General features: G+C 40.6%; 1 protein-coding gene across 2 annotated transcripts in view; it reads left to right on the forward strand.

Moving 5' to 3' along the window:
• Positions 1 to 18,039, forward strand: part of NHLRC3 (NHL repeat containing 3) — a 28,522-nt gene extending 10,483 nt beyond the window's left edge. The window contains exons 3-7 of one of the 2 annotated variants that reach the window (XM_030563948.1): positions 6,720 to 6,867; positions 8,238 to 8,438; positions 10,854 to 10,945; positions 13,420 to 13,532; positions 14,524 to 18,039. In XM_030563948.1, coding sequence (XP_030419808.1) covers positions 6,720 to 6,867; positions 8,238 to 8,438; positions 10,854 to 10,945; positions 13,420 to 13,532; positions 14,524 to 14,623 — 654 coding nt within the window. In that variant the 3' untranslated portion in view covers positions 14,624 to 18,039. Of the gene's footprint in view, positions 1 to 6,719; positions 6,868 to 8,237; positions 8,439 to 10,853; positions 10,946 to 13,419; positions 13,533 to 14,272 lie in introns of both variants that reach the window. The other variant, XM_030563938.1, reaches the window with a different exon arrangement.
• Positions 18,040 to 26,189: the final 8,150 nt, after the last annotated feature.

The raw sequence follows: 26,189 nt of genomic DNA on the forward strand, positions 1-26,189 counted from the left end.
ACTCTAGGACTGGAAGGGACCTCAAGAGGTCATCAAGTCCAGTCCCCTGCCCTCATGGCAGGACCAAATACTGTCTAGACCATCCCTGATAGACATCTATCTAACCTACTCTTAAATATCTCCAGAGATGGAGATTCTACAACCTCCCTAGGCAATCTATTCCAGTGTTTAACCACCCTGACAGGAACTTTTTCCTAATGTCCAACCTAAATCTCCCTTGCTGCAGTTTAAGCCCATTGCTTCTTGTTCTATCATTGGAGGCTAAGGTGAACAAGTTTTCTCCCTCCTCCTGATGACACCCTTTTAGATACCTGAAAACTGCTATCATGTCCCCTCTCAGTCTTCTCTTTTCCAAACTAAACAAACCCAATTCCTTTAGCCTTCCTTCATAGGTCATGTTCTCAAGACCTTTAATCGTTCTTGTTGCTCTTCTTTGGACCCTCTCCAGTTTCTTCACATCTTTCTTGAAATGCAGTGCCCAGAACTGGACACAATACTCCAGTTGAGGCCTAACCAGTACAGAGTAGAGCGAAAGAATGACTTCTTCTGGCTTGCTCACAATACACCTGTTAATGCATCCCAGAATCACATTTGCTTTTTTTGCAACAGCATCACACTGTTGACTCGTATTTAGCTTGTGGTCCACTATAACCCCTAGATCCCTTTCTGCCATACTCCTTTCTAGATAGTCTTTTCCCATTCTATATGTGTGAAACTGATTGTTCCTTCCCAAGAGGAGCACTTTGCATTTGTCTTTATTAAACTTCCTCCGGTTTACCTCAGACCATTTCTCCAATTTGTCCAGATCATTTTGAATTATGACCCTGTCCTCCAAAGCAGTTGCAATCCCTCCCAGTTTGGTATCATCTGCAAACTTAATAAGCGTATTTTCTATGCCAACATCTAAGTCATTGATGAAGATATTGAATAGAGCCGGTCCCAAAACAGACCCCTGCAGAACCCCACTTGTTATACCTTTCCAGCAGGATTGGGAACCATTAATAGCTACTCTCTGAGTATGGTTATCCAGCCAGTTATGCACCCACCTTACAGTAGCTCCATCTAAATTGTATTTGCCTAGTTTATCGATAAGAATATCATGTGAGACCATATTAAATGCCTTACTAAAGTTTAATATACCACATTCACCGCTTATCCCTTATCCACAAGGCTCGTTATCCTATCAAAGAAAGCTATCGGATTGGTTTGACATGATTTGTTCTTTTCAAATCCATACTGGCTATTCCCTAGCACCTTACCGCCTTCCAAGTGTTTGCAGATGATTTCCTTAATTACTTGCTACATTATCTTCCCTGGCACAGAAGTTAAACTAACTGGTCGGTAGTTTCCTGGATTGTTTTTATTTCCCTTTTTATAGATGGGCACTATATTTGCCCTTTTCCAGTCTTCTGGAATCTCTCCCGTCTCCCATGATTTTCCAAAGATAATAGCTAGAGGCTCAGATACCTTCTCTATTAGCTCCTTGAGTATTCTAGGATACATTTCATCAGTCCCTGGTGACTTGCAGGCATCTAACTTTTCTAAGTGATTTTTAACTTGTTCTTTTTTTATTTTATCTTCTAAACCTACCCTCTTCCCATAAGCATTCACTATGTTAGGCATTCCTTCAGACATCTCAGTGAAGACTGAAACAAAGAAGTCATTAAGCATCTCTGCCATTTCCAAGTTTCCTGTTACTGTTTCTCCCTCCTCACTGAGCAGTGGGACTTCCCTGGCCTTGGTCTTCTTCTTGCTTCTAATGTATTGATAAAAAGTCTTCTTGTTTCCCTTTATTCCCATAGCTAGTTTGAGCTCATTTTGTACCTTTGCCTTTCTAATCTTGCCCCTGCATTCCTGCCTTATTTGTCTATATTTATCCTTTGTAATCTGACCTACTTTCCATTTTTTATATGACTCCTTTTTATTTTTTAGATCATGGTTAAGATGGTTTAGATTGTGGTTAAGCCAAGGTGGTCTTTTGACACATTTTCTATCTTTCCTACCCAGCGGAATAGCTTGCTTTTGGGCCCTTAATAGTGTCCCTTTGAAAAACTGCCAACTCTCCTCAGTTGTTTTTCTCCTCAGACATGATTCCCATGGGACCTTACCTATCAGCTCTCTGAGCTTACCAAAATCCGCCTTCCTGAAATCCATTGTCTCTATTTTGCTGTACTCCCTTCTACCCTTCCTTAGAATTGCAAACTCCATGATTTCATGATCACTTTCACCCAAGCTGCCTTCTACTTTCAAATTCTCAATGAGTTCTTCTCTATTGTTAAAATCAAGTCTGAAACAGCTTCCCCCCAGTAGCTTTTTCAACCTTCTGAAATAAAAAGTTGTCTGCAGTGCAGTCCAGGAACTTATTGGGTAGTCTGTGCCCCGCAGTGTTATTTTCCCAACATATATCTGGATAGTTCAAGTCCCCCATCACCACCAAATCTTGGGCTTTGGATGATTTTGTTAGTTATTTAAAAAAAGCCTCATCCATCTCTTCCACCTGGTTAGGTGGCCTGTAGTAGACTCCTAGCATGACATCACCGTTGTTTTTTACCCCCGTTAGCCTAACCCAGAGACTCTCAACACCTCCGTCTCCTATGTCCATCTCTACCTCAGTCCAAGTGTGTACATTTTTAATATATAAGGCAACACCTCCTCCCTTTTTCCCCTGTCTATTCTTCCTGAGCAAGCTGTACCCATCCACACCAAAATTCCAATCGTGTATTATCCCACCAAGTTTCAGTGATGCCAACAATGACATAGTTGTATTTATTTATTAGCACTTCCAGTTCTTCCTGCTTATTACCCATACTTCTCGCATTTGTATATAGGCATCTAAGATACTGGTTTGATCTTGCCTCCCAGTTTTGCCCTGACCCTCCTTTCTCTCTGCCATTATAGCCCATGCTCCCTTTTGTTTCCGACCCATCTCTCAGGTCTCCATGTTCCCCACTTACCTGTGAGCTTTTCTCACCTGTCTCCGTCGAACCTAGTTTAAAGCCCTCCTCACTAGGTGTGCAAATAGGGTCTTTCCCCTCCTTGAAAGGTGAATGCCATCTCTGCCTAGCAGTCCTTCCTTGAATAGCATCCCGTGGTCGAGGAAGCCAAAGTCCTCCTGGTGACACCATCTTCGCAGCCAGGCATTCACCTCCATGATGCATCTGTCTCTTCCCGGGCTCCTACCTTTGACAGGAAGAATCGAAGAGAATACCACCTGCGCTCCAAACTCCTTCACCCGTACTCCCAGAGCCCTGTAGTCACTCTTGATCCGCTCAGTGTCACACCGCGCAGTATCATTTGTGCCCACATGGATGAGTAGCATGGGGTAGTAGTCAGAGGACTGGATAATTCTTAACAATGCCTCTGTAACATCTCGGATACGGGCCCCCGGCAGGCAGCATACCTCCCGAGATGAAATGTCAGGGCGACAGATGGGCACCTCCGTCTCCCTCAGCAGAGAGTCTCTGACCGCCACTACTCTACGTTTCCTATTCGCAGTGGTGGCAGAATAGTGGCAGATCTCCCATCCTTAGGGGTATGAGGCTTCTCCTCATTTACTGTAGGGGGTGATTCCTTCTCTCCTGTATCAAGAAGGCCATAGCGGTTACCTATTATCACAGCGGTAGAGTTCGGAGCAGGGGTGGACCACTGCCCGCCCAGAAGTAGTTGTCAGCAGTTGAAAGTTACCACACAGCCCTTTATAAGCAAGCACATATAATCTTAAGGTGAAAACACTACAGAGAAAACATATTAAAACAATGAAAGCACCTACATACAAACTAATAAGCTTACCAGAGATCACCTTCCAGCTCCAGCCAGGGCTCTGGTAGGAGTCAGTCCTTCAAACCCCATTTCAGAATCATTTAGAAATTCATCCATGTCATCCCCCTCCTTAAAACAAGGAAGAAATTTGGAGTCGATGCCACTCACCAGGACAGGTAGCTAGTGACTGGTTCCACATACCAGACTATGGTTCTGCTGATGCAGTTTCTCTTTTCTGAGCTGATGTTATTGAACCTGGTCCTACTTGCACAGTCTCTCTAGTTTGACAATACTTCTCCTTCTCTGCGTGTTTGTGCTGACACTGGCACTTTTCATGCATCCGACGAAGTGGGTATTCTCCCATGAAACTCATGCTCCAAAACATCTGTTAGTCTATAAGGTGCCACAGGATTCTTTGCTGCTTTTACATGCTGGTGCTGGTGCTCCTGGTCTGCAAAGCTGGGTTTCCAGATGCAGTCAGTCCTTCTCCAGCTGTGTCCTATCTTGGTCAGCCTGTGGACCTGACCATGATCCCAGTTGCAGTGATGGATTCGGTCTGGGCAGAACATAGTTGCTGCCTCTTGTCAGCCTCTTCCATGCTGCCCTGCAAAGTGTTGGCTCCAAGATTTCTCCTGCCTGCTGGACCCTGCGCCAGTGAGTTGAATGTTCCCTACCAACCTGGACTTCATACCTCTTCTCATCATCAAAATATAGCAAACCTACTACCTGTGTCTTTAGTCCTCTGCGTTGAGCTGCCTTTCTTTGCATAGCTCAGCCAGCTGATCTTTCTTCAGCTGCTGATAATTCATTTTTGCCAGGCTCTCTTTTCGCTATTCCTTTCTACAAAAGACTATGACTTCACTCAGTGATTTTCCTTTCTATGGTACTTTCTTTCACTGCTGTTAGCTCTTACGGCAATTCACACTGACATAGACCTCACGTATGCTGCCACCATATATGTCGTAGTCCAGGGCAGTTGCATCCGTGTTCCCCCTTCATGGTCCCTCAAGGGCACCATTCTAGGTTTATGCTTCCGAGAGCTGCACGGAGCCAACTGGACTTCTAATAACCTGGCAACCCTAGCTCTCCGCATCCCACCCCACCCCCGCAGCGGAGTGAGTCGGCGCTTGCGGCTCCATCATCACAGGAGGTTGCGGTGGTTGTTGAGGCTCAGGGCTTTCGGCCCACAGCATGGAGACTTGCCACAGGCCGGATGAAATGAAGCATCGGGCAGATCCGGCTGACAGGCTGTAGGTTCCCCACTCCTCATCTAAACGATTGATTTTAATCTACTTTTACATTTTTACGTCAGTTATTTTCTAGAGAAAGGTGCATTCTCATTGGTTGATATAACCATTACAATGTGTTTGATTTACAGCTAAATAGAGCCTTTACACTAGATTTAGTACATCTTTTTACTACCTAGGAGGTTACACTATGACTATATACATTTATTTAAGCAATTATATAGCTTAATATTTTCAAATTCTTATTGTACATTTTTAGTATGTTAGAAGATGGTGAATGATATATTGCTTATTCACTAGATAATTAACTTTTTTCTTATGATTTGTGTCAAGCTCCATTAGGATGGTAACTAAAATTATTTAAACATACAAAACAGCATATCGAAATTATTTTTATTTAACAAAACAAGCCCTTAATACAGTACATGATCTATTGTGCTCTATCTATAAAGCTTGATGTCAAAAATTAGCTGTTTTCTCCCTGCTTCTTTCTTTATATAGAAATGCAGCCTTTAACTCAGTTTTTGATAGAGGCTTATGGATTCAGCATATTTATTTTTTAAATGTTTTAAGAGATTATAATAAGTTTACGCCTTAACAAATTTTGTATTAAATTCATATTTCATTTTAAACAGGTTTATTTTTATAAAGAAAAACTTATTAAAATTTAAATAAAATAAAAAATCCAATTTAAATGAAAAATTTCTTGATTTTTTTTAACAAAATCATTGATTTTTTAGCCCCTCACTCCCACCCCTCCAGATAGAAGGTTCTGTACATTGTGTAAATCAGAAAGAAGGCCCAAATCAGTTTAAACTCAGGCTATTTATCCCAAAGTCATTTCTTTGTCTGTTGGGCTGTGAAAAATCTAGTTTGAGCTAGTATACGCAAGCATCCCCAGGAGGTGGTACCTCTTTTGGGGATTACAACCTGGCTGACTTGCCTTAATCACCATCCACTGTTTTTAGTTCCTGTAGGAGCTGTGGTAGCCTTCCCCCCGGAGTGGAACACAATAAAACATTCATTTAAACAGCGGACCCCAAAGATACACATGGGGTTGCAATATTTGTCACATCTCTCTCATAAAGAAATTACATACAGTCCCGGCCCACAATAATAGATACATAAGACTTTCAAGGATATTGCAGGAAATCACCATATCTGTCACAGTGGCCACATCAGTACCTAGGATAGACAGACAGAAAATCAGCCATCCCAAGCAACTGTTATAATAGAATTTTACTAACTGTACTAGTCATGCGTACATGTTGGTATCTAGATTCTGGTTAAGACCCTCTCTCTTCAGCAATGCAAACAAAAGTGGTGAGACTTTGATTTATAAAACACAGTCTTGGCCCCTGCAATCCTGGACAATTAACTACAATTAAAAATGTTGTGTGTCCATCTTGGGAGACCTAGAGCATGATGGTTTTTACAGAAGTGGTGTGCAATCACAATTCAAAATGAGGACAATGAGAGCAGCAATGGCTCAGCACCTCTGAAAATCAGGCTGTAAGTGTCCCAGTTGCAAACTTAACCTTTCTGTGTCTTTCACCAGCTGTAAAATGGTGTTAGAAGTACTTGCCCACAACCCAAAGGTTGTTGTGAAAATTATTAATCAATGTCTGTAAAGGTTTTTAATGTGAAAATTGCTAACATTTAAACAGAATTGTCGAAGGTGAGTTTTGCTTGATAAGATCCTTTTTTCTTCAGAGAGGGACTAATGTACCAAAGGTACTAGTGTTTTCAGATGAAGGAAATTTCCTGCATGCGTGGAATTCCACAGTTGAAATGCCTCATGGTATCTTTGCAGTCAGCACCCCTACAGATACTTCAGTATGGATCACAGATGTTGGAAGCGGTATGTATAATGGTAACATGTTAAAAATATTATGCCACAGAGAAAATAGGTTTTTTGCAGGTATCCCTTTGAACAGTAATTTTAATTACTTGAATAAGGTATCTGTCAGGGTTCCCTCCACACTCTGAACTCTAGGGTACAGATGTGGGGACCTGTATAAAAGACCTCCTAAGCTTATAAGTACCAGCTTAGGTTAAAAACTTCCCCAAGGCACAAATCCTTTCCTTGTCCTTGGCCAGTATTGCTACCATCACCAAGTGATTCAGACTAAGATTCAGGAAAAAGATCATTCAAAGTCCCTATTTCCCCCAAAATATCCCCCCCAGGCCCTTTCACTCCCTTTCCTGGGGAGTCTTGAGAATAATATACTAACCAATAGGTTAACAAAATGAACACAGACGAAATCCTTTGGTTTTTAGCACACCAATTCTAAAAAGAAGAACTTGATTATAAAGAAAAAAGTAAAAGAATCACACCTGCAAAATCAGGATGGAAGGTAACTTTACAGGGAATAAAAGATTTAAAACACAGAGGACTCTCCTCTGGACTCAATTTCACAATTACAAAAAAACAGGAATAAAACTACCTCTTAGCATAAGGAAAATTCACAAGCTAAAACAAAAGATAATCTAACACATTTCCTTGCCTTTACTTACAATTTCTGTAATTTTAGATGTATCATTTCAGGTATCTTTTAAGGAACTGGTTTACCTACTTGGTCTCGCTCTCTGTCCCAAGAGGGAACAAACAAAGAGAGCACAAACAAAACCTTCCCCTTCTGCCTCCCCCACCCCCGATTTGAAAGTATCTTCTTTCCCCATTGGTCCTTCTGGTCAGGTGCCAATTAGGTTAATTAAACTGATTAACCCCTTACAGGGAAGTGATTCTGTACCTCTGGCCGGGAGGGATTTTATGTTACTGCATACATAAATGTTGTGACCCTTCCCTTTATATTTATGACAGTACCAAAAGAACACTAAGCCGCATTCATGCTCCCCGAGTCCTAATTGTGCACTGATCAGGTTCCCCAGTACAAGGTAGAGCAATTTGAAGGCTCATGAGTTGTGCCACGTGCTCATTTGCCAGAACAGATAATCCTGGCCAACTTTTCCAGATCTTAATCAAGGAGCAGGGCCAGAAAAGCATGCATCTCAATGCATAATTTTTGTCCTCTATCCCATCCTGATAGCTCCAGTCCTGTGCACATGTACATTTGATGCCTCGCTAATCTGAAATCATTCTCTTACTACAGAGTTTTCTTAGTTCAGTTTCATTCTTAAAGTGACAGTGGATTTTTATCTTGTTATTATATGTTGATGTCAAAGAGCCATGGTTTTGCTGAGAAATTTCGATGCCTTTCTTTAATGCAGGAGAGTATGGGCACACAGTTAAACAGTACAGTCCTTCTGGGAAACTTATTCAGATCCTGGGTACTCAAGGTAAAGCTGGATCAGGTTTAAATCCGCTGCAGTTCGATCAGCCAGCAGAAATATTTGTGGAACAAACAGGGGAGATCTACATTGTGGATGGAGATGGAGGGATGAACAACAGATTATTCAAACTGTCCACAGGTATGTGAAAAGGGAACGTACACAAGAGTTGACATTTGAAAATTTAGCGGTCTAGTAGTTTTAAACATTAACATTGCTAACGGTGGGCCTGATCTTATGGCCATTAGAATTAGTTGACATATTCCCCATTGATTCTGATGCGCTTTGGATCAGAGCCTATTTCACTACTGATCATTTTAACAAAAACACTCAGCTAATCAGCTAACTCCTTGATTGTCATGTTTTTAATACCTGTCACTGCTATTTTAACCCTTGCCTATTTTCTCATTGTTTTGGTAAAGATTAAGGCCCTAACATGTGAGTAGTCACAGTGACTTTTTTGTGAATATTCACATGCTTGAAATTAAGCATGTGTTAGTGTTTTCAGAATTGAGGCTGTGATGAATGGGGCTATACCAGTACAATTTATGAATTCTGATTGATATTGTGAAGTTGTTTTTTGAAAAACTGCTATATCTTGAGTGTCTTTATATATTGGATTCACCATTGCTAACAAGGCCTGTAGCAGGTACATACCTGATAGATTCAGTAGGTAGTGCTTAGGACTCAATGACCCTATTCAGGTGCAAACATCTGGGAACACTAGGTGAGCCGGGAACACTGGATGAGCTGCATCCTTAGAAAATCAGGCTAACTGACTTTTCTGAAGGGATGGGAGAAAGATAGGAGCAGTGGACACAGGAACAAAACAATGGCAGTCACAGGGTTTAAATAAGAGAACCCACAGGAATATAGGGGTGAGAGGAAGAGGAAGTGTGGAACAGGAGACAGCAAGGTCACAAAAGCTGGGTAAGACGCTTCAGAAGGGAGAGATCACACAGCAGGTAGCAGCCTGCATGAGGTAGGGGACACCCTGCCCACTTAGATACCAGTGGGCCATAAGGACTCCCAAGGGAAGGATGAGATGGTAAAGGGCATGCATTGTAAGTTTTTTATTGTTTTGAATAATCTGTACTATGCTGTGCTTGCTTAACATGATTAAGTATAAAGGAGCATTAATGTGTTAGACTCTGTGCAAAACATCTGAGTGTGTGTTGACTGCTTCACAACTGCTGCATGTCCAGTTAAGCTGTGCACCAGAAGCTTCACACTTCGGGGTGAAGTTCTGGGAGAGGGATTTGTTTGAGTAACTGGTGTATCTTGGAGGTCAGCGCTGGTCCTGGGCAGGTGTGCTGAGAAGGATAGCAGACAGAGTCAGTGCCCAGGAAATGTGCCAGAGAGGCTACTGGAGGAAACACTGCTACAGCCTACTGGGGCTTCAGAAGTTTAACACTAACACACACACACAAAATCCAGAGCAACAGAGGCTTGGATTCCCCCTCAGAGCAGTCCAACTGGTGGCCAGGAGGGCGTGCTTGCTAGGACCTGTGTCAGAGGCCTACAATGAGCTTTGACCCTGTAGTTTCTCATGTAGGTCATACATCTGTTATTCACGCATCTTGAAAATGTCTTTCTATTGAAGAAACAAATCTTTAAAGAAACCAATACATTGTGATGACCATGAACTTTATTTTTTGGCAAAATTAGACCTTTGTATATTGCCAGTTATACTCTTCCATTTTGTATTATTGTGAGCAGTAGATACATAAATCTAAGGAATATATTTTTTATAGTTTATTTTGGGTGAAAATTTTTTTTGCCTTTCTAGCATGACCAGGAGAGAGATTTTTCCCTTTTCTGTCTGTGCTTGATACTGTAGCTTTCTTTTTAAACACACACAGACACCAAATGGATAAATAAAATGAAAAACAAATATATCCTGCATGGAAAAAATAGTGAGCCACAAATGTAAATATGATTGTCTCCTTATGAATTGTAAAGTTTGAAATTAGGAATAAGAGCCTAATCCTGCTCCCGTTGAAGTCATTGGGACTATCCCCTGGACTACAAAAAGAGGGAGATTGTGTTTTAAATCCCTTTGAAGTCCTGTCTTATTAAAAAAATGACTTGCATTTCTATTGTTAAGAATTTAAAAGGAATTAAGGCCAAACATATTTCACTCATTCATACTACACCAGGGATCGGCAATCTTTGGCACGCAGCTCACCAGGGTAAGCACCCTGGTGGGCTGGGCCAGTTTGTTTTCCTGCCACATCCGCAGGTTCGGCTGATCGCGGCTCCCACTGCCGCGGTTCGCCATCCCAGGCCAATGGGGGCTACGGGAAGTGGTGTCTAGCACATCCCTCAGCCCGCGCTGCTTCCCATAGCCCCCACTGGCCTGGGATGGCAAACCATGGCCAGTGGGAGCCAGGATCGGCCGAACCTGCGGACGCGGCAGGTAAACAAACCGGCCCAGCCCGCCAGGGTGCTTAGCCTGGTGAGCCGTGAGCCACGTGCCAGAGGTTGCGAATCCCTGTGCTACATAATAAAAGTGAAAACTACTTTTTCATTATTTATCCTGGTTTCTACTGTTAGATTTCCAGGAGATATGGCTGCGTGGGGAAAATGGTACAGGTGCTGGTCAGTTCAAGATTCCTCACAGTGTCACAGTGGATTCTGTTGGACGGGTAAGGAATTAAAACTCTGTTTTTCAGTGTTTTGGAGACAACTTTTATGCCTTCTCGCGTATATGTCTACATGTGTTTTTGGTTCTTAATGTCCTTGGGGGAAGGGGGGGAGACAACCTAAGAAGTACCATTCTTTCATATTTGATTATTGAGATCTAGCCCAGTGCATACAATTTTAATCATGTGAGCAGTCATTCTTAACTTTTTCACATTGAAAATTTTTTCTTGACATGGCTGAGAGGATAAGAGGAAGTCTTGACAAGCTGCCATAATCTCTTCACGTACATATATACACGGACTTCCTACAGACCCCAGGAAGAGGCTGCTACTCCTACAGACCTTTAAAGGGTTTGCACTGCAAGGGGACAAGAAGGAGGAAGTCCCCCTAACATGCTGCCACCCCCACCCTGTTCTTGTGCATCTTATGGAATCTGCAAGGTGGGAGCATTGATTCTGAGGACCTTTGGTGGTGTGGCTCCAAAGCTCCTTCAGAGAATCTTAGGACAATTTTAAAAACTAAGAAAATTCCCTGACATACAACTCTGATGGGTTCTAACTTAGATAGAACCTTAACTGAGTGCCTCAAAGGTTGAGTACACATTGTGACACTTCCCAAATAAACACAGGGTTATGTGGCACCTCACTACCACCTACCCTTAGTGTGAGGAAGCCTTGTCTGGGATTGCTGTGGGTCAGCTCTCCAACCTTACTGGCCACAGGCAACACAAATACTCCCCTCTAGGCCTTGCAGGCTCTGCTGTCACTCTACAGGTTAACAATAAGCACACTGGAACTTTTGAGCTCTCCCTGGAGTCTCCAGACTTTTGTCCATGGGACACTTGCAGTATTCACCAATCTGCTGCTTCCAAAGAAACTACAACCCACCTTACCAATTTAACTTCAGATCACCACTTCGCTTAAGTCGCAGCACTTAAATTTTTTTATAGTTATATGTAGGTATAAATTTATTTAACAAATCATAGAGATTCAAATAACGGCAAGTGGAAATATTTGAAACAAATGATGGTATGTAAAATAAAAGCATAATATGCATTCTGGAGTCTAGACTTAATTGACAAGATACCCTCATATCTGGTAGGATAGGATACCGCTCACCCAGACTCCTTGCAGCACTTTAGAGCTAGGGTGGCTGTGACCCTTCTTTCATGAGACATGCACGCTGTAAGTTTGCCTCCGAGATGAAGGATTCAGTGTGTCTCTTAGCACTCCAAGATATACAGATCAATTCTTTGTCTGTATTCATAAACAGGACACACCTCTACTCTTTGTTTGTTCCTGTAAATTTCCTCTCTTGTATATTTCTCAATCTCTCAATTTATACCTGGCTCAGTATGCAAACAGGCATACAGTGTGTGGCATACAACACACCAATGGCCAGACTGGGAAATAGATATCAGTTACCTCCTCTGTGAAAGGAATATCTTTGAGGTATGCCACCCCTGGTGACCTGCCTTAACTCCAAGACCGTAAGAACATAATTTTCAGTATATATTGGGGAATCCCTGTAAAAACATGTGTGCCCCCTGTGCCCTCTGCCAGTTGGCATCAGGCAGGGAGTCCCTGGGTCACACGCAGTCTTACAGAATTGCTTTAATTTCTCAAATAAACAAATAACTTCAAAATAAAAACTTTAAAAAAAAAATTCAAAGTATGGAAATTCACAGGTAAGGTACTCAAACTGTCACTTACTTCTGCTCCTGAGCAATAATCTGATCTCAGCAATAATCTGAGAAAGCTAAAATGTTTGAGGGACATGATTGTCTATAACAAAACAGTTTCATCTTGTCAGCGATTGCAATAAATGGGATGTCTTAATCTTAATAGTACAGTGTTATTACAACCCATTCACAATCTACAGAAAAAAGCCAACTCTACACATTTCTATTTAGCCCAAGGGCATACTGAAGATAACCAATCCCCAGAGTTCCCTGTGCCAGCCAGTTTTCAAAGTGTCATTGCACACATATATATTTACACATGCAAACTTCCTAGACCCTGCTCATGAAATTAAATCACATAGCTGAAAATAAAAAGCAATTATTAGTTTGGTAACATCATACTTAGTATTGGATATGTGTATGTATATGAGCAGTGAAAAACCTGTGTTTTGTGGTAAACATTTCCGACTTGCACCCACAAAAGAAGGAAGCATAAGACACTGGCATCTCTACTGGGGCAGAGTAAAGTAGTTTGTGTATCTTATCTGTGATTTTTGATATTTAGTTTAACTTCATTGTAAGGATTTTTTTTTTTTTAGGGGGAATCTGAGAATTAAATAGCTGGCTAGTCAACTTTGTAAAATAAAAGCTGAGCCAAATTCATTCCTGATGTAGTCCTCTTTTCTTCACTATATTTGGCCCATTATGTGTAAGGAAGTGATGCTTTTGATATAGCTATTTATAGCTGTATATACTATATTGATGTATTATAGCTGTATTTACTGTGTACAATAGGTATGGGTTGCTGACCGAGGAAACAAACGAATCCAGGTTTTTGATAAAGTCACAGGGGAATGGCTGGGGTCCTGGAGTAGTTGTTTCCTAGAAGATGGTCCCTCTTCTGTCAGGTAGTGTAACTATGTATTTCCACAAAAACATTTCAAAGGAAACAGAATGCTACTTTTTCTCCAGTAAGATTCCACATCACTTTAAGTTGATAGCAAATGCTTGATATCAGGCTCTGAAATTAGCAAGTGGAGTTGCTGTGGAATTAGGTCTTGACTCCTATCCTGCAATGGGATCTGTAAAAGTGAATCCTTGCAATCACATGATTCAAAAGATCTGCCTATGTGGATCCGACTGGTGGATTGGGACTTTCATTTTAATTTAAAGCTGTGAGTTTCATAGACATTGGGGAACATGATTAGGAGTTTGATATTGCCCCCCTTACTCAGATGTGTAAAGGCTACAGGCATAGGCCCTACCTTCCTTTGTGTAAATTCCTATTCATTTGCTGTTACACCAAAATCTGTGGCTTCAAAGTGCAGCAGCAGCAGCACGTAGAGCAAGTCCAGCATGCTTACTCTGTATACAGCACTGTACGGCTGAGAATGTTAGAATCATTTTCATTTGATTTGAAAACTTCCGCAGCTGGATGTTAAGTGACTGACACATGGGTTATACATAAGGGGACCTTAAAACTCAGATTTGAAGTCCAAATCAGAAAGTTAGAAAACTGATTGCCTCCTCTGCACATGAATGCTGTTTGCTCACCTAGATATGGATAATAATTTTTAAAGCACATAGCAGTGTTAACAGGAAGTGTCCTAAGAATATGTTAATTCTAATTTTTTTTATTTATTTTTAGATTAACTACCAATGAGAAATATCTAATTGTAGCTCAGCTGAACATTAACAGAGTGTCTATCTTGGCAGCACCACCAATAGGATCCATTGGAGATTGCCATGTGGTAAACATAATCCAGCTAGCTGATGAGGTTAAACCACACCTTGTGGATGTAAATGTGAAGACTGGAGCAATTTATGTTGCAGAAATTGGTGCACAACAAGTACAAAAATATGTACCCTTAAACTAATGGTTTTCTTTGGTTCATTCAGCACAAGCCATTTCTTCTGGATTACAAGACTGGTGCTGGATTTCCTTACGTTCATTGCAGACTGTGCTTCCACACATAAACACAGCATGTTGCAGCACTAGAATGCATAAAATAACTGTTTTGTGACCTGCTCTCACTCTTATTTTCTGGGTCAAACTCAGGGAGCTATTTCTCTTAACCTGTCATTATTTGTCTTTACTGGCATGTTTTGTTTCATTTTTGTTAGTTGTTGGAATTTGGAGAATGCACTTGATATGCATATTAGTTCCATTTAACCATGTTTTACCCTGCTTTTAACTTCAAGGTAGTTTTTCCCCTTGTCTCTTGATAAGACATTAGGTTTGTAATTATTCTGCTAGTCTAGACATAAATTTCCACTGTTAATCAATTTACACTCTACCTCCAGTGCCTGGGCTGAATCTTGTGACTTCTTTGCCTAGCCAGTGCACTCTGCTACCTCCTAACGTTCTAGCTGGCAGAGAGAAATGTCTACATATTTAATTTTCCAGAAGCCTTGTCCACTTGAGGCTCTGGACTGTAGCTTAACATTGCTTCAGGTTTCCTTGAGTCTTTATGCTAAGATTGTCCAACTCAGAACATAAAGATGCAGCATGTCATAGTCTCCTGGGCTTCAGTGAGACCTTTGATACTTACAGCCAGTGCTGAGGTATTAGCATCTCTGGCATCTACCTTAGGTAATCATTGATACCGCTGTTGACATCAAAGGCATCAGTTCTTTACTGATTTAAGCTAACTCCATATAAAGCACTTTAAATGAAATTAAGAGTATCTTCACAATGAGGTGACACTGATTTTTAACTTACTGAATTTCTAAATTGATTTAGTTAAATGGGTACAAGTTTTATGTGTAAGCAAGGCCTCAGAGTAGAATGTGGTGAAGTTTAGCACACCTGAGAATCCTGAGGCACATACTGGGGATTTACTAGGAGACTTTTAATCAGCCTTAGGTCTGGAGACCTAAAACATGCTTTTGTCCTCTTAATCATGTTGAAACTCAGACACATTGTCTACAGCAATATTTGGCCTTTGGATTCTTGTTTTTAGAGACCAGTCTGATCTTTTATTCTGCCTCCAGATTTTCAAGGACATTCTTTCAATACTAAGCTGCGACTTTCCATTTCTTTTTGAGGGACTTCTGCCAATACATCAGCAGCTGATTTCTCTTTAGCACAGAACTTGCAAACTTCTTTGTGACTGTTCGAGTCATTGTCTTTCTAGTTCCTCCCCTGAATCCAGTTTTGGTTTTAAGTTGCATAAATTAGCTTTATTATCTTCTCCAAAAAACATACACCAGCATCTTTCTGTCCATCCCTTCCCTAGTCCACAGTAATTCCAAAGCCTTTTCGGTGTTGCTGTACAGCCTTTCAGAGTATCCTCTGTTCAGTGTAGAAGGGGTGAAAAAAGAGCACCAATCTTTGATATATTTCTAGTGGTCAAGAATAACTCTCCTGGTGAAAGATTGTAGACTCATCCTCCTTGTTCAGTCAGGAGCTATGAATGCTTTGCAGAATGATCTGGGGGATTTTTTCCTTTTCACATAACTATCCTGATTCGTTGGCTATTTTGGGTGCTAGTAGTAGGTCAAAAGAGGCTAAGCTGTTCCACCTCCCCAGGTAAGGAGTATGGGAAGTAGAACCATGGTTCTCCATCATGGATGTCTGAGCAGTTGAATGTGGTATTGCTTAGTTCAGTACCAGGTTCACTAAAATTTAGGTTTGTTCAGTTTAGCCTTGAAGACCTTTCTTGCCACGGTGTCCAGATCCTTATGTAACATGTTACTGCAACAGTCTACGTAAATCATCAGGGAAGAGTCAGATTTGGTTGCCATGTCTGGACATTATTGCTGCTTTGGAACCAGGCAATCCTGAACAAAGAAGACTTTGTATAGATGGTTGTGATACTGAAAAAGACACTGTACTGGCAGATATCTTCAGACTGGCAGCTCAAGAAGCCTTCCAAGTGATGCAGATCATGAAGTTCTGCGTGTGCCTTTGAGACTTGTCACTCAGACATCAATTTTTTAAAACTATTTTTGGCTGACTTTTGCTGCCCCCCTCATCCTTGGAATCAGTGGGAGCTAGGTGCCTAAATGCCTTTGAGGATCTGGGCCAAAGTGTGTTTGTTCAGTTTATAGGTACTTGTGGTATGAACAGATGTCACGTGGTGATTAGTAGGAGGCTATCAAACTCCTTTTCACTGCTATACTTGTGACCTTGTTCAAGAGGTGACTGATAAGTTCTTGAAATTGATTTATTAAAAATAATTGAGCAAAATTACATTTAATCTGGCAAAAAATAAGTAAGGCTTTCACGATGGGGGACCTTATGGCTTAATTTGAAAGTGCTCCTCATTTCTGTATCTTGGTGTGATGACTTTGGCTGCATGGGATTTTTTGATCTGGGGAAAAGTGAGGGAAAAAAATCAGACTGGTAAACTTGAGCTGTTCATCTAAATTACAATGTTGTGTATAAAAAAAATTTTTAAACACATTTTGCCTGATTTGCAGACAGCTTAGTAAAATTACTTACTTGGAAGCTAAAATTGTGCGTCCCTTTTCTCTTCCTACCTCACTCTTGTGACTCTCGCTCTGTAGGACGTCAATACTAAATTGAAAATGGATGCATACATCTTAATTATTACAGTTTATCATATATTTCCCTCAGAGTAATTACTAATATGTGATGGTTGAGTTACATAGCCTTGATATGAAAACAACAATATAATCATTTCCAGCTACATTGAGTCTTTTATAGAAGATTAGACTAATTCTTAAACAAAATCCAGATATTAAATTAAGATTGAAATCAATGAGGGATTTAAAGAGCTCAAATTGTTCAGCTTGTCAAAAAGAAGATCAAGTGGTGACTTGATTACAATGTATAAAGTACGTTCATGGGGAGAAAATACCAGGTACTAAAGGGCTCTAATTGAGAAGAAAAGAGCATTACAAGAACTAATGGCTGGAAGTTAAAGCCAGACAAATGCAAATTAGAAATAAGGCACACATTTTTAATAGGGGATGATCCATTGAAACAAACTATGGATTCAAATTGTGGATTCTCTGTCTCTTGATGTCTTCAAACCAAGATTGGATGATTTCTGGAACACAAGTTGTTGGGTTCAATACAGGATTAACTGGGTGAAATCCAAGACCTATGTTTATACAGAAAGTCATAGTAGATCTGATGGTCTTTACTGGCCTTAAAATCTAGTGACTGAATTTGACTACAACAACCTTCTTTGAAACTCTGTCAAGGTGAGCAACACTGTGTTTGTTTCTGGTTGGGTGAGTAATACATCAGAAGGATATTTTTACTTGATTATTCTCAATATAAGTGTGAGCGAGCAGGTGAATTTTAATAACAGTTTTGTGAAGCTGGACTTCCCACAATATAAGGAGGATGGATGGGTGGATGTTTGTTCTGAGTTAATGTAACCTATCTTACTTTTCTTGTATGTACCAATCTTTCAAATAAACAGTTTCTGTAGTGCCAGAGGTGGTTCTTCAAAATAAGATTTATTTATGTAATTTATTTTCTGAATTATGTGCCAGCAATTTGTTACCAGTATCTTTAAATACCATTATTGATATCTTTTCAGCCATGCAAGCCTTTTTGGGTGAAAGCAAGGCTGTTCAGATTAATCTGTTTTTTTCATTAAGGAGAATGGAGAACTATATCTTGAACTTGCAGAAAACAGCAGTGTGGTACTGATGCACTTCTTCCTCCATGCCTTAAAAAAATTGACCACATTCTGTCAAAGACAAAGGATTTGCTTTGTGACATTTTCCATTGTTCAGTGTAACCAGGCTGTACAAAAAAAGTTAATTTCATTGCTGGTAGAAAAATGCAGAAAAGTTTGCATGTTTTTGGGTTTTTTTTGAAACTTCAGGCTTTGGCCAGCTGACTTCAGTTTTCCTTAGTGTATGCACCTTCCTCTAACATTAATGGAAAGTACAGGCACATTCATGCACATATGTTTTCATCCTGTGGGAAATCTGCTGCGTAGTCAGTAGTTACACATTGTAGAGGGACTATGGTAATGACCCCAGGGGAAGAGCAGTCTCTTGGATGACTACATGAACGTGGCAGGAATTATTATTTATTATTTGTATTATAATAGAGCTACCTTCTGTATGCAAAATCAGTAACCACATTGTGCTAACTACTGTGGCAGAGCTCTGACCTTGCTCCCGTGGGTCCTGCGCTTCTAGGCGGTTTATGCTAGCCTCAGTGGTTCACTGTGACCCTTCACGTAGCTCTTCTCTCTCTAGGGCCAGGGTTACAGTCTACTGAGCCCTTTTCATCATAGGCCTGCAAGGAGGTTGGCAAGAGAACTCCCACAGTCTCTGTTCAGCCTCCTGTCCTGACAGGGGCCTGACTTCCCCTCCCAAGAGATGTTCCTGTAGTGGTGGGTTGCGGGGAACCCGGGCCCACTCTCTACTCCGGGTTCCGGCCCAGGGACCCTAATGGTAGCAGTTATTGGCAGCCAACCTTTCACTGCCAGAGTTGCTACATTTCCCTGGGCCACTGCCCCACAGCTCTCCTGCTTCTCCCTTACCTTAGGGCTCCTTTAACGATGGTCTGAGAGTGTCTTCAGTAACCAGCCCTTCAGCCACACTTCCTCACCTCTGGCTCCCTGGCTCTTCCCTGTCTGACTGGAATGAGCCCTTTTTATGGTATCAGCAGGGCCTTAATTAGAGTCAGGTGGTCACATTAACTGAATGGCCTCACCTGACTCTTTGCAGGTTAATTAGAGTCAGGTGTTCTCATTAGCCTGGAGCAGCCCCTACTCTGGTCAGTCAGGGAACAGAAAACTGTTAATCCAGTGGCCAGTATATCTGCCTTCTGCTATTCTGCTGTACCCAACTGGCCTGGGTCTGTCACACTACTTATAGACACCTATGCTAGAAAGCCTTGTTAGACACTTTGAAACATGTTACTGTCTAGGCTGCTGCAAAGCACTGTAAAATCCCAGTTTCTGGTGACAACAAATTAACAGCATTTAAATATGTTACGATACTGCAGCATGACATTGGTTAATAGCGTCGTATAACAATTTTACCAGTTTATCCTGTTAATAATCCCTGAGCCAGAGACTCCTCTGAAGAATTTTTGTTTTTTGTTTTGTTAAAGTTGATTGAGAAATAAAAAAAAGTTGAACTATTTCAGTCTGAAAAATAGCTACTAAACTGTTCATTGGTTTGTCCAAATCATGTCCAAATCAGACATTATCAGTGGAAAATGCCATTACAGCCAAGTGGATGGAGGTTCTGTGACACATAAAAAAGTGATTGTTATCCTCTGTGATACATTATCAAGAAATTAAGTAACCTGAGCAAACAGGTTAACCCACAGAAGTTTACATCTGAAACAAATGTGCAAATATGGGTTTGAGAGACAAGGTGGGTAAGGTAATATCTTTTATTGGACAAACTTCTGTTGGTGAAAGAGTCAAGCTTTCAGGTTTACACAGAGCTTGAAAAAGAGATTAAAAAATGTTATTAAACTTAATGTTAAAATTATATGAGTGTCTGTACATCTGGGTATAGTGCTTAGATTATCCATAAATACAAAGTTTGATTAAAAGTCATAAGATGCATATAGTACATAATCTGAAATAACCCAAAATTAGGTGAATAAATTTAACACTTCAGTTAGATATTAGTATCCAAGTATTTGGGTACATCACTCATGAAAAGTTATACAGAGAATTGGTTGTGGAAAGCAAATATAGGAATGAATGTAGATTGTCCCTCAGTGATTGAGAATTTAGGATAGAATCTCCCTTAGAAAATACAATCCATTAGGGAAGTATGTCTGTTATTACTTCAACACCCTGTCCCTCTAATATTCTGGGACCAACACGGCTACAGCAACACTGCAAACAGGTAAATTTTGGCAGTTGCTGAAATTGCCTATTTGAAACACAAGAGGGCACCAGAACTCTGTTATTGATGGCTGACATCTTCAATGTACAAGGCAAGCACAAACAACAAATCACGTCTGAAGGTCAACAGTAATCAATTGCTCTTTATTTTCTCTTTTCAAACCAGATAATTCTGTTACAAATGAATGTGTATTGTTACAGAATGTATAGTCATTTTTATTCTTCTCCATTACATTTTCTAGTTGAATGAAATCCTTTCAGTAATCTAATGTCCAGAGACTACCAGATATCTGAACTGATTCTTCTTTTCCTTACACCAAAAATTTCAATGGAGTTTGTTGCGTTAGAAGTGACATATGTACAACCAAAAAAGATCACTGTTATTCCAAAAACTGTCCACATGAATTACTGGCATAACTGTAGCAGTATAATAATGCTGGAATAATGCTAGCAAATTTTCCCTTAAAGACAAGCTTTAAGTGAAGTCAGAATTAAGCTTGTTGATTCTGATTCATCAGTCCTCATTCTACCACCTGTAATCTGCTGTTGAGTAATAACTCACTCCATGGGAATTCCTAGTGTGATCAATGGGTTTACTTCTGGAGTAAGGTCAGAATCAGGCCTTACCTCAGCATCATCATATTATCCACAATAACACACTGCATAAAGAGGTTGCATAAATGGGTTGTCTATGATAAGTGGTTGAAAGAACCTGAGACTTGCAGTGTTCAGCATAAAACACCTTGTAATGTGCTGCTGCTTATAGGAAATGTGAAATGGTGATAATTGTAATGTATTAATTCACACATACAGCAGTTTGTCACAATGCTGAAGACTAAGTAACACCCATGCAACTAGGTATAAATGATAAACATAGTCATAGAAGAGCTAGGCAGGTTTTTTTCCAGCAAATAGGAAATTTGATGAAAAATGCATTGTTTAGGACACCAAAACTATTCACAAATTCAAGTTAAATTCAGCAAATATTTTAAGTGCAAAAAAAAAACCAAAAAACAATTTTTGGAAGTGTCTAAATGAACCATTTTGACACTTTGTTTCAAATTGACATTTTCAAAATTAAATGTTCGATTTGAACTGACTTTCTAAATGTTTTGGCTGAAATGAATGTTTTTGATTTTTCATTTCATCAAGAAAAATTGAAAAAAAAAACAGTTCAGTCCAAATTGTACCTGTTATTTTTGTTGTTGTTTTGTGCCTCTGAATTGAAGTTATAAATCATAGGATCTAAGTCATAGATTTATAGATTCTAAGGCCAGAAGGAATCATCATGACTGTCTAGTCTGACCTGCATAACACAGCCCACAGAACCTCACCCCGCAGCTTCTGCATCAAGCCCATAACTTCTGTTTGAGCTATTGCTCAGTTTTTTAGAAATACATCCAATCTTTGTTTAAGAACAAGTGACCTCACCCACCACTTCCTTAGATAAACTGTTCCCATGGTTAAGTACCCTCACTGTTAAAAATGTTCACTTTATTTCTGACTAAATTCATCTACTTTCAGATTCCAGCCACAGTTTTGCCTTTTTTGCTAGATTGAGCTATTTATCAGGAATCTCTGACACAGGAATCCCTGTATTTGCAGATTGTGATCAAGTAACTTCTTAATCTTTTCTGGTAAACTAAATAGACTGAGAATAAGGCAGGTTTTCCAGACAATGAATCATTCTTGTAGCTCCTTTCTGAACCCTTTTCAGTTTTTGAGCATCCGTTTGGAAGTGTGGATACTAGAACAGGACACAGTATTCTGGTAACGGCCTCTGTGAAAGAGTGGACTCACTATTAGAGCACCTCCTCATGGCTGGGCATGGAAGATCTCTCCCCATGTGGCATCCCCTGCCACAGGTGCTCTGCTCCTCTGGTGGTATTCCTCTTCCTGTCATTTGGCCCTTTGGTCTCCAGCTCACAGTGTTCTGGCAACTATCCAGTTCCTCCAGGGTTATGCTGTAAAAAACACTTTTCTTTCTGCATGTGAGCAACCCAAAATTGCTGAGCAGAACCATGCCATATTTTCCACAACCCAGAGTCACAATTGGGCTGAGACATGAGGAACTCCAGCCACAGGCTAAGTTCTGTGGATAGTTAGAAGCATTTGAAAAAATCTAGGATTTAAAAGGAAAGTGCCTCCTTCACACACATTCAGGATCCCTAGGTAGCAACTGCTGCTACTGGCCCCACTGCTACTTATCTTCACCTGGCTGGGGTCTGTCCATAGCAGCCGTATGTGTGCTACTAGATACATATATACGTGTGTCTATGGTCAGCTGACACATGGATCAATTTCAATATTTATGTTAGTGTGCTTGGCTTATAAGCAAGTATTGATGGTAACCATGTACATCTTTCCTGTAATAAAATGAGAGAGACATACAATAGGAATATTTCACCAAAATATAATTCTCGTAAAAGGAATATTTCTTTAATAAGTGTTTTTAAAGGGATAGGTTAGACGTGTGGTTCTACTCTACATATTTTGCAATGACAATTCTGCTGTAAGGTCTGCAGTGGCTAATCCCCAGTATTATTTGATACCCTGTCAAAACTGAGACACAGAGAACTGCTGTGTGAGCAGGGATTGTGCTGCACCTCTTATTGCATAGAACACTACAGTAAAAACCCTGCAGCATTGAGTCTTAGAGGCCAGGTCAATTGACTCAGGCTCACAGGGCTAAAAATTGCAGTGTAAATGTTCAGGTTTGGGCTGGAGCCCAGGCTCTGAGACCTACCCCCTTCACAGGGTCTTGTAGCCCGGGCTCCAGACTGAGCCCAAATTTTTTGCCCTGCAATCAGAGTTAGCTAAGCTGGCCAGACATGGGTTTGCCACAGGTCTTTTATTGCAGTATAGACGTACCTTCAGTGGGGCTTGTGACAGATGTTGCTATCAGATTAAAGTAGCTTTGGGTCATCAATAAAACAGGTAAGAAGCTGGAGGAATGTAAACACTTGGAGATAATTTTTAAGAAGCCACATTTTAATTAATTTGAAAAACACCACATAATATACTTCAGGGATCAGCAACCTTTGGTATGTGGTTTGTCAGGGAAATCCGCTGGCAAGCTGGGATGGTTTGTTTACCTGCAGTGTCTGCAGGTTCGACCAATCGCAGCTCCCACTGGCCGCGGTTTGCCGTTCCTGTCCAATGGGGGCTGCAGGAAGCGGCGCGGGCTGAGGGATGTGCTGCTATATTACTATCGATATATCATAATTTCTTGGTTTTTTGATTATTTTAATGTTGCATTAGGATAGTGTGGATTCCTATTAGTTTGGGAGAGAGTGCAGTAGTAGTAAATATTATACTGTGGTATTGCCCCAAGGTCCTAGTAGAGATTGAGGTTACCCACTGTACTGAGTGCTGTACAATCATAGAAAACAAACTATGGTTTCCCTGAAAGATTTACATTCTAAAGACAGAACAGCGTGGGTACTCAAGAACTTCCATTACACCAGGCTAACAGACATCATTACTTGCTATATTAAGGTTTTAGCCGACTTTCTGGAGTCTTCTCTTTTGGTTATGGGATGTGCTGCTTGAGATAGGGAAGGGGCAGTACTTGCATGATGGAAAAGCTTTATCAAAGGAGCAAAACTTGCAGCCTGACCAAAAGCTCAAAAGACTCCTGATTATTATTATTTCCTTATTAATTATTTGTTGAGCTTCAAACATGTGCTTGGCACTGTATAATACCCACACAAAAATGCTCGGTCCAAAGAATTTGCCATCTAAAATATAGGCACAGAGAAGATGGGAAACACTGAAATAAATCAAGAGATGGGGACCCTGAGCAACATTTAAAATGGTTTATTTTTTATGAATTCACTTGTGGGCCTTGTGGAATGGGTTTTTCTTTTTTTTCCTTGTGTGTTTATATATGCACTCAAGTAAAAAGCATTCAAAATATAATTAGACCTACAGTGCGATTTAATGGAGGCACGTGTCCATAATACAGGCTGGAAACATACCCTTTCACTAGGTCATGCTTCATATAAACTGAGTCAAATTAAATGTGACCAACAATGCATGCATTCAGAGCTTTAGATGGGTGCTCTTCCTAAATTAGCAGTTTCAAATCAGAAGCACAGATTAGATTCCAAATCAACTGTGGCAATTGGTGATATGTAACTAAGTATAAATACACAGACTGACTTGGCATTTGATCAATTTTCTGTTTCTATATCTTGTTTCCTCCGTAAGAAAGATGGGAAAAGGCAAAACAGGATACATTTCGTGAAGTGTAATAATTAAAATGGGCTAAATTCTGAATGGTTGAGTGTTCCAAAATGCTGCTGCTGCTTTAAGCCTAGCTAAGAATGTATTAGCCTTTAATATAGATAATCAAACACACTGAAGGATAAAATTAAAGAGACATTGTCTACTTAAAAACCATAGACCAAGTTAGATCTCTTGGTTCATTGTTGTTATGGGGTAAGTATAGTTTGGCTGCTGGATTTAGCTGAGTTCCATGATGTGTATTTTAAGTAAGTGGAAGGGTTTCTGTTGTCTGGGGTAAGTGCTCTGTTCCTTCTTTTTATGCAGTGAAAGAAAAATTAAAACCTGGCCTTGCTCCCCTGCAGCTGGGGACTCCAGCTTGGCTCCACGACCTGGTTGAGTTTTGCAGTTGCAGAGCAATGGGCATCCCCATTCTGCAGCAACCACACTGAAGCACAGAGGCTGCCAGCCCCATCACCTCCCTCTGGAGCTGAAGTTCGTTAAGTATCTCACATATACACACATTGCCAAATGAAACAGCAGAGTTGAAGATCTTCCCTCTATCAAGCTCCCCATCTAAAAAAACCAAAATGCTGGGAACAATACAGATCTTCAGAAGCCACTGGTTCCAGTTCCATTCAGGTATCTGTTGTTTTAGGTTGTAGAGTGAGCCCCCCTCCCCAGTTCTCCCATTTCTGTCCTTCAGGTAGGCAGGTCCATTGGAGGTACTGCCAACCCAGGGCAGTAGTAGCCTCCAGGGTCCTTAGGAAAGGAAAACAGAGGAATTAGGACTCGTGGGGAACCTGGTGTCTGATTTCCACATTCTGTTGTGTGGCTTTGTAGATCATTGTCATCAAGTGATTGAGCCTTCTGTCCTCATAGCCTGACCATCCTCCCAGGACTGAATGGGCCAGTATGGCCTTCCCTCGATGGCTTCAGTATTTCACCCCATGTTGAATCATGTTTATATTTGGTTTTGTTTGTAACACCACCTCCAAAAAGCACTTCATCCCAGTGTTCTCTATTTGCAACTCCCCCCCCTTGCTCTCCTCACTCACACTTGTAAAATGGAAGCACATTTCTGTACATCCTGCTAGTTGCACAGCAACCTTCATTCTGGCATTTCCTAATCTTTGAGTGCTCAACTTTTCAACCTTATTACTGTTCTTTTAACGTGGTTTTGTGTGTGTAATTGTATATGTAATCTGACAATGCCCTGCTAATCATCTCATTCAGTTTGCAGCACACAGTGGCTTTGGTGCTCAAGTCCCATTTCTCCATGAAAGTAATTATATCACAACGGTGTAGCTGAGAGGTGTAGAAAAGTACAAAGCAAAGAGGACTTTAGGTAAAGTTTCTCCTTTTTATTTAGGCTTTCTTTGTAATTGTTCTCAAACCAAATTGCAAGTATATTTTGTACTGTTTGCAATATACATGTTTCAACAGAAAGAGTATTTGTTCAAGGACTCAGGAATCTATGATTACTTTGTACCATATTTCAGCAAATACATTCACGGTGTTTAAAGTACA

The sequence above is a fragment of the Gopherus evgoodei genome, chromosome 1 (assembly GCF_007399415.2).
Source record: "Gopherus evgoodei ecotype Sinaloan lineage chromosome 1, rGopEvg1_v1.p, whole genome shotgun sequence".
NCBI lineage: Eukaryota > Metazoa > Chordata > Testudines > Testudinidae > Gopherus > Gopherus evgoodei.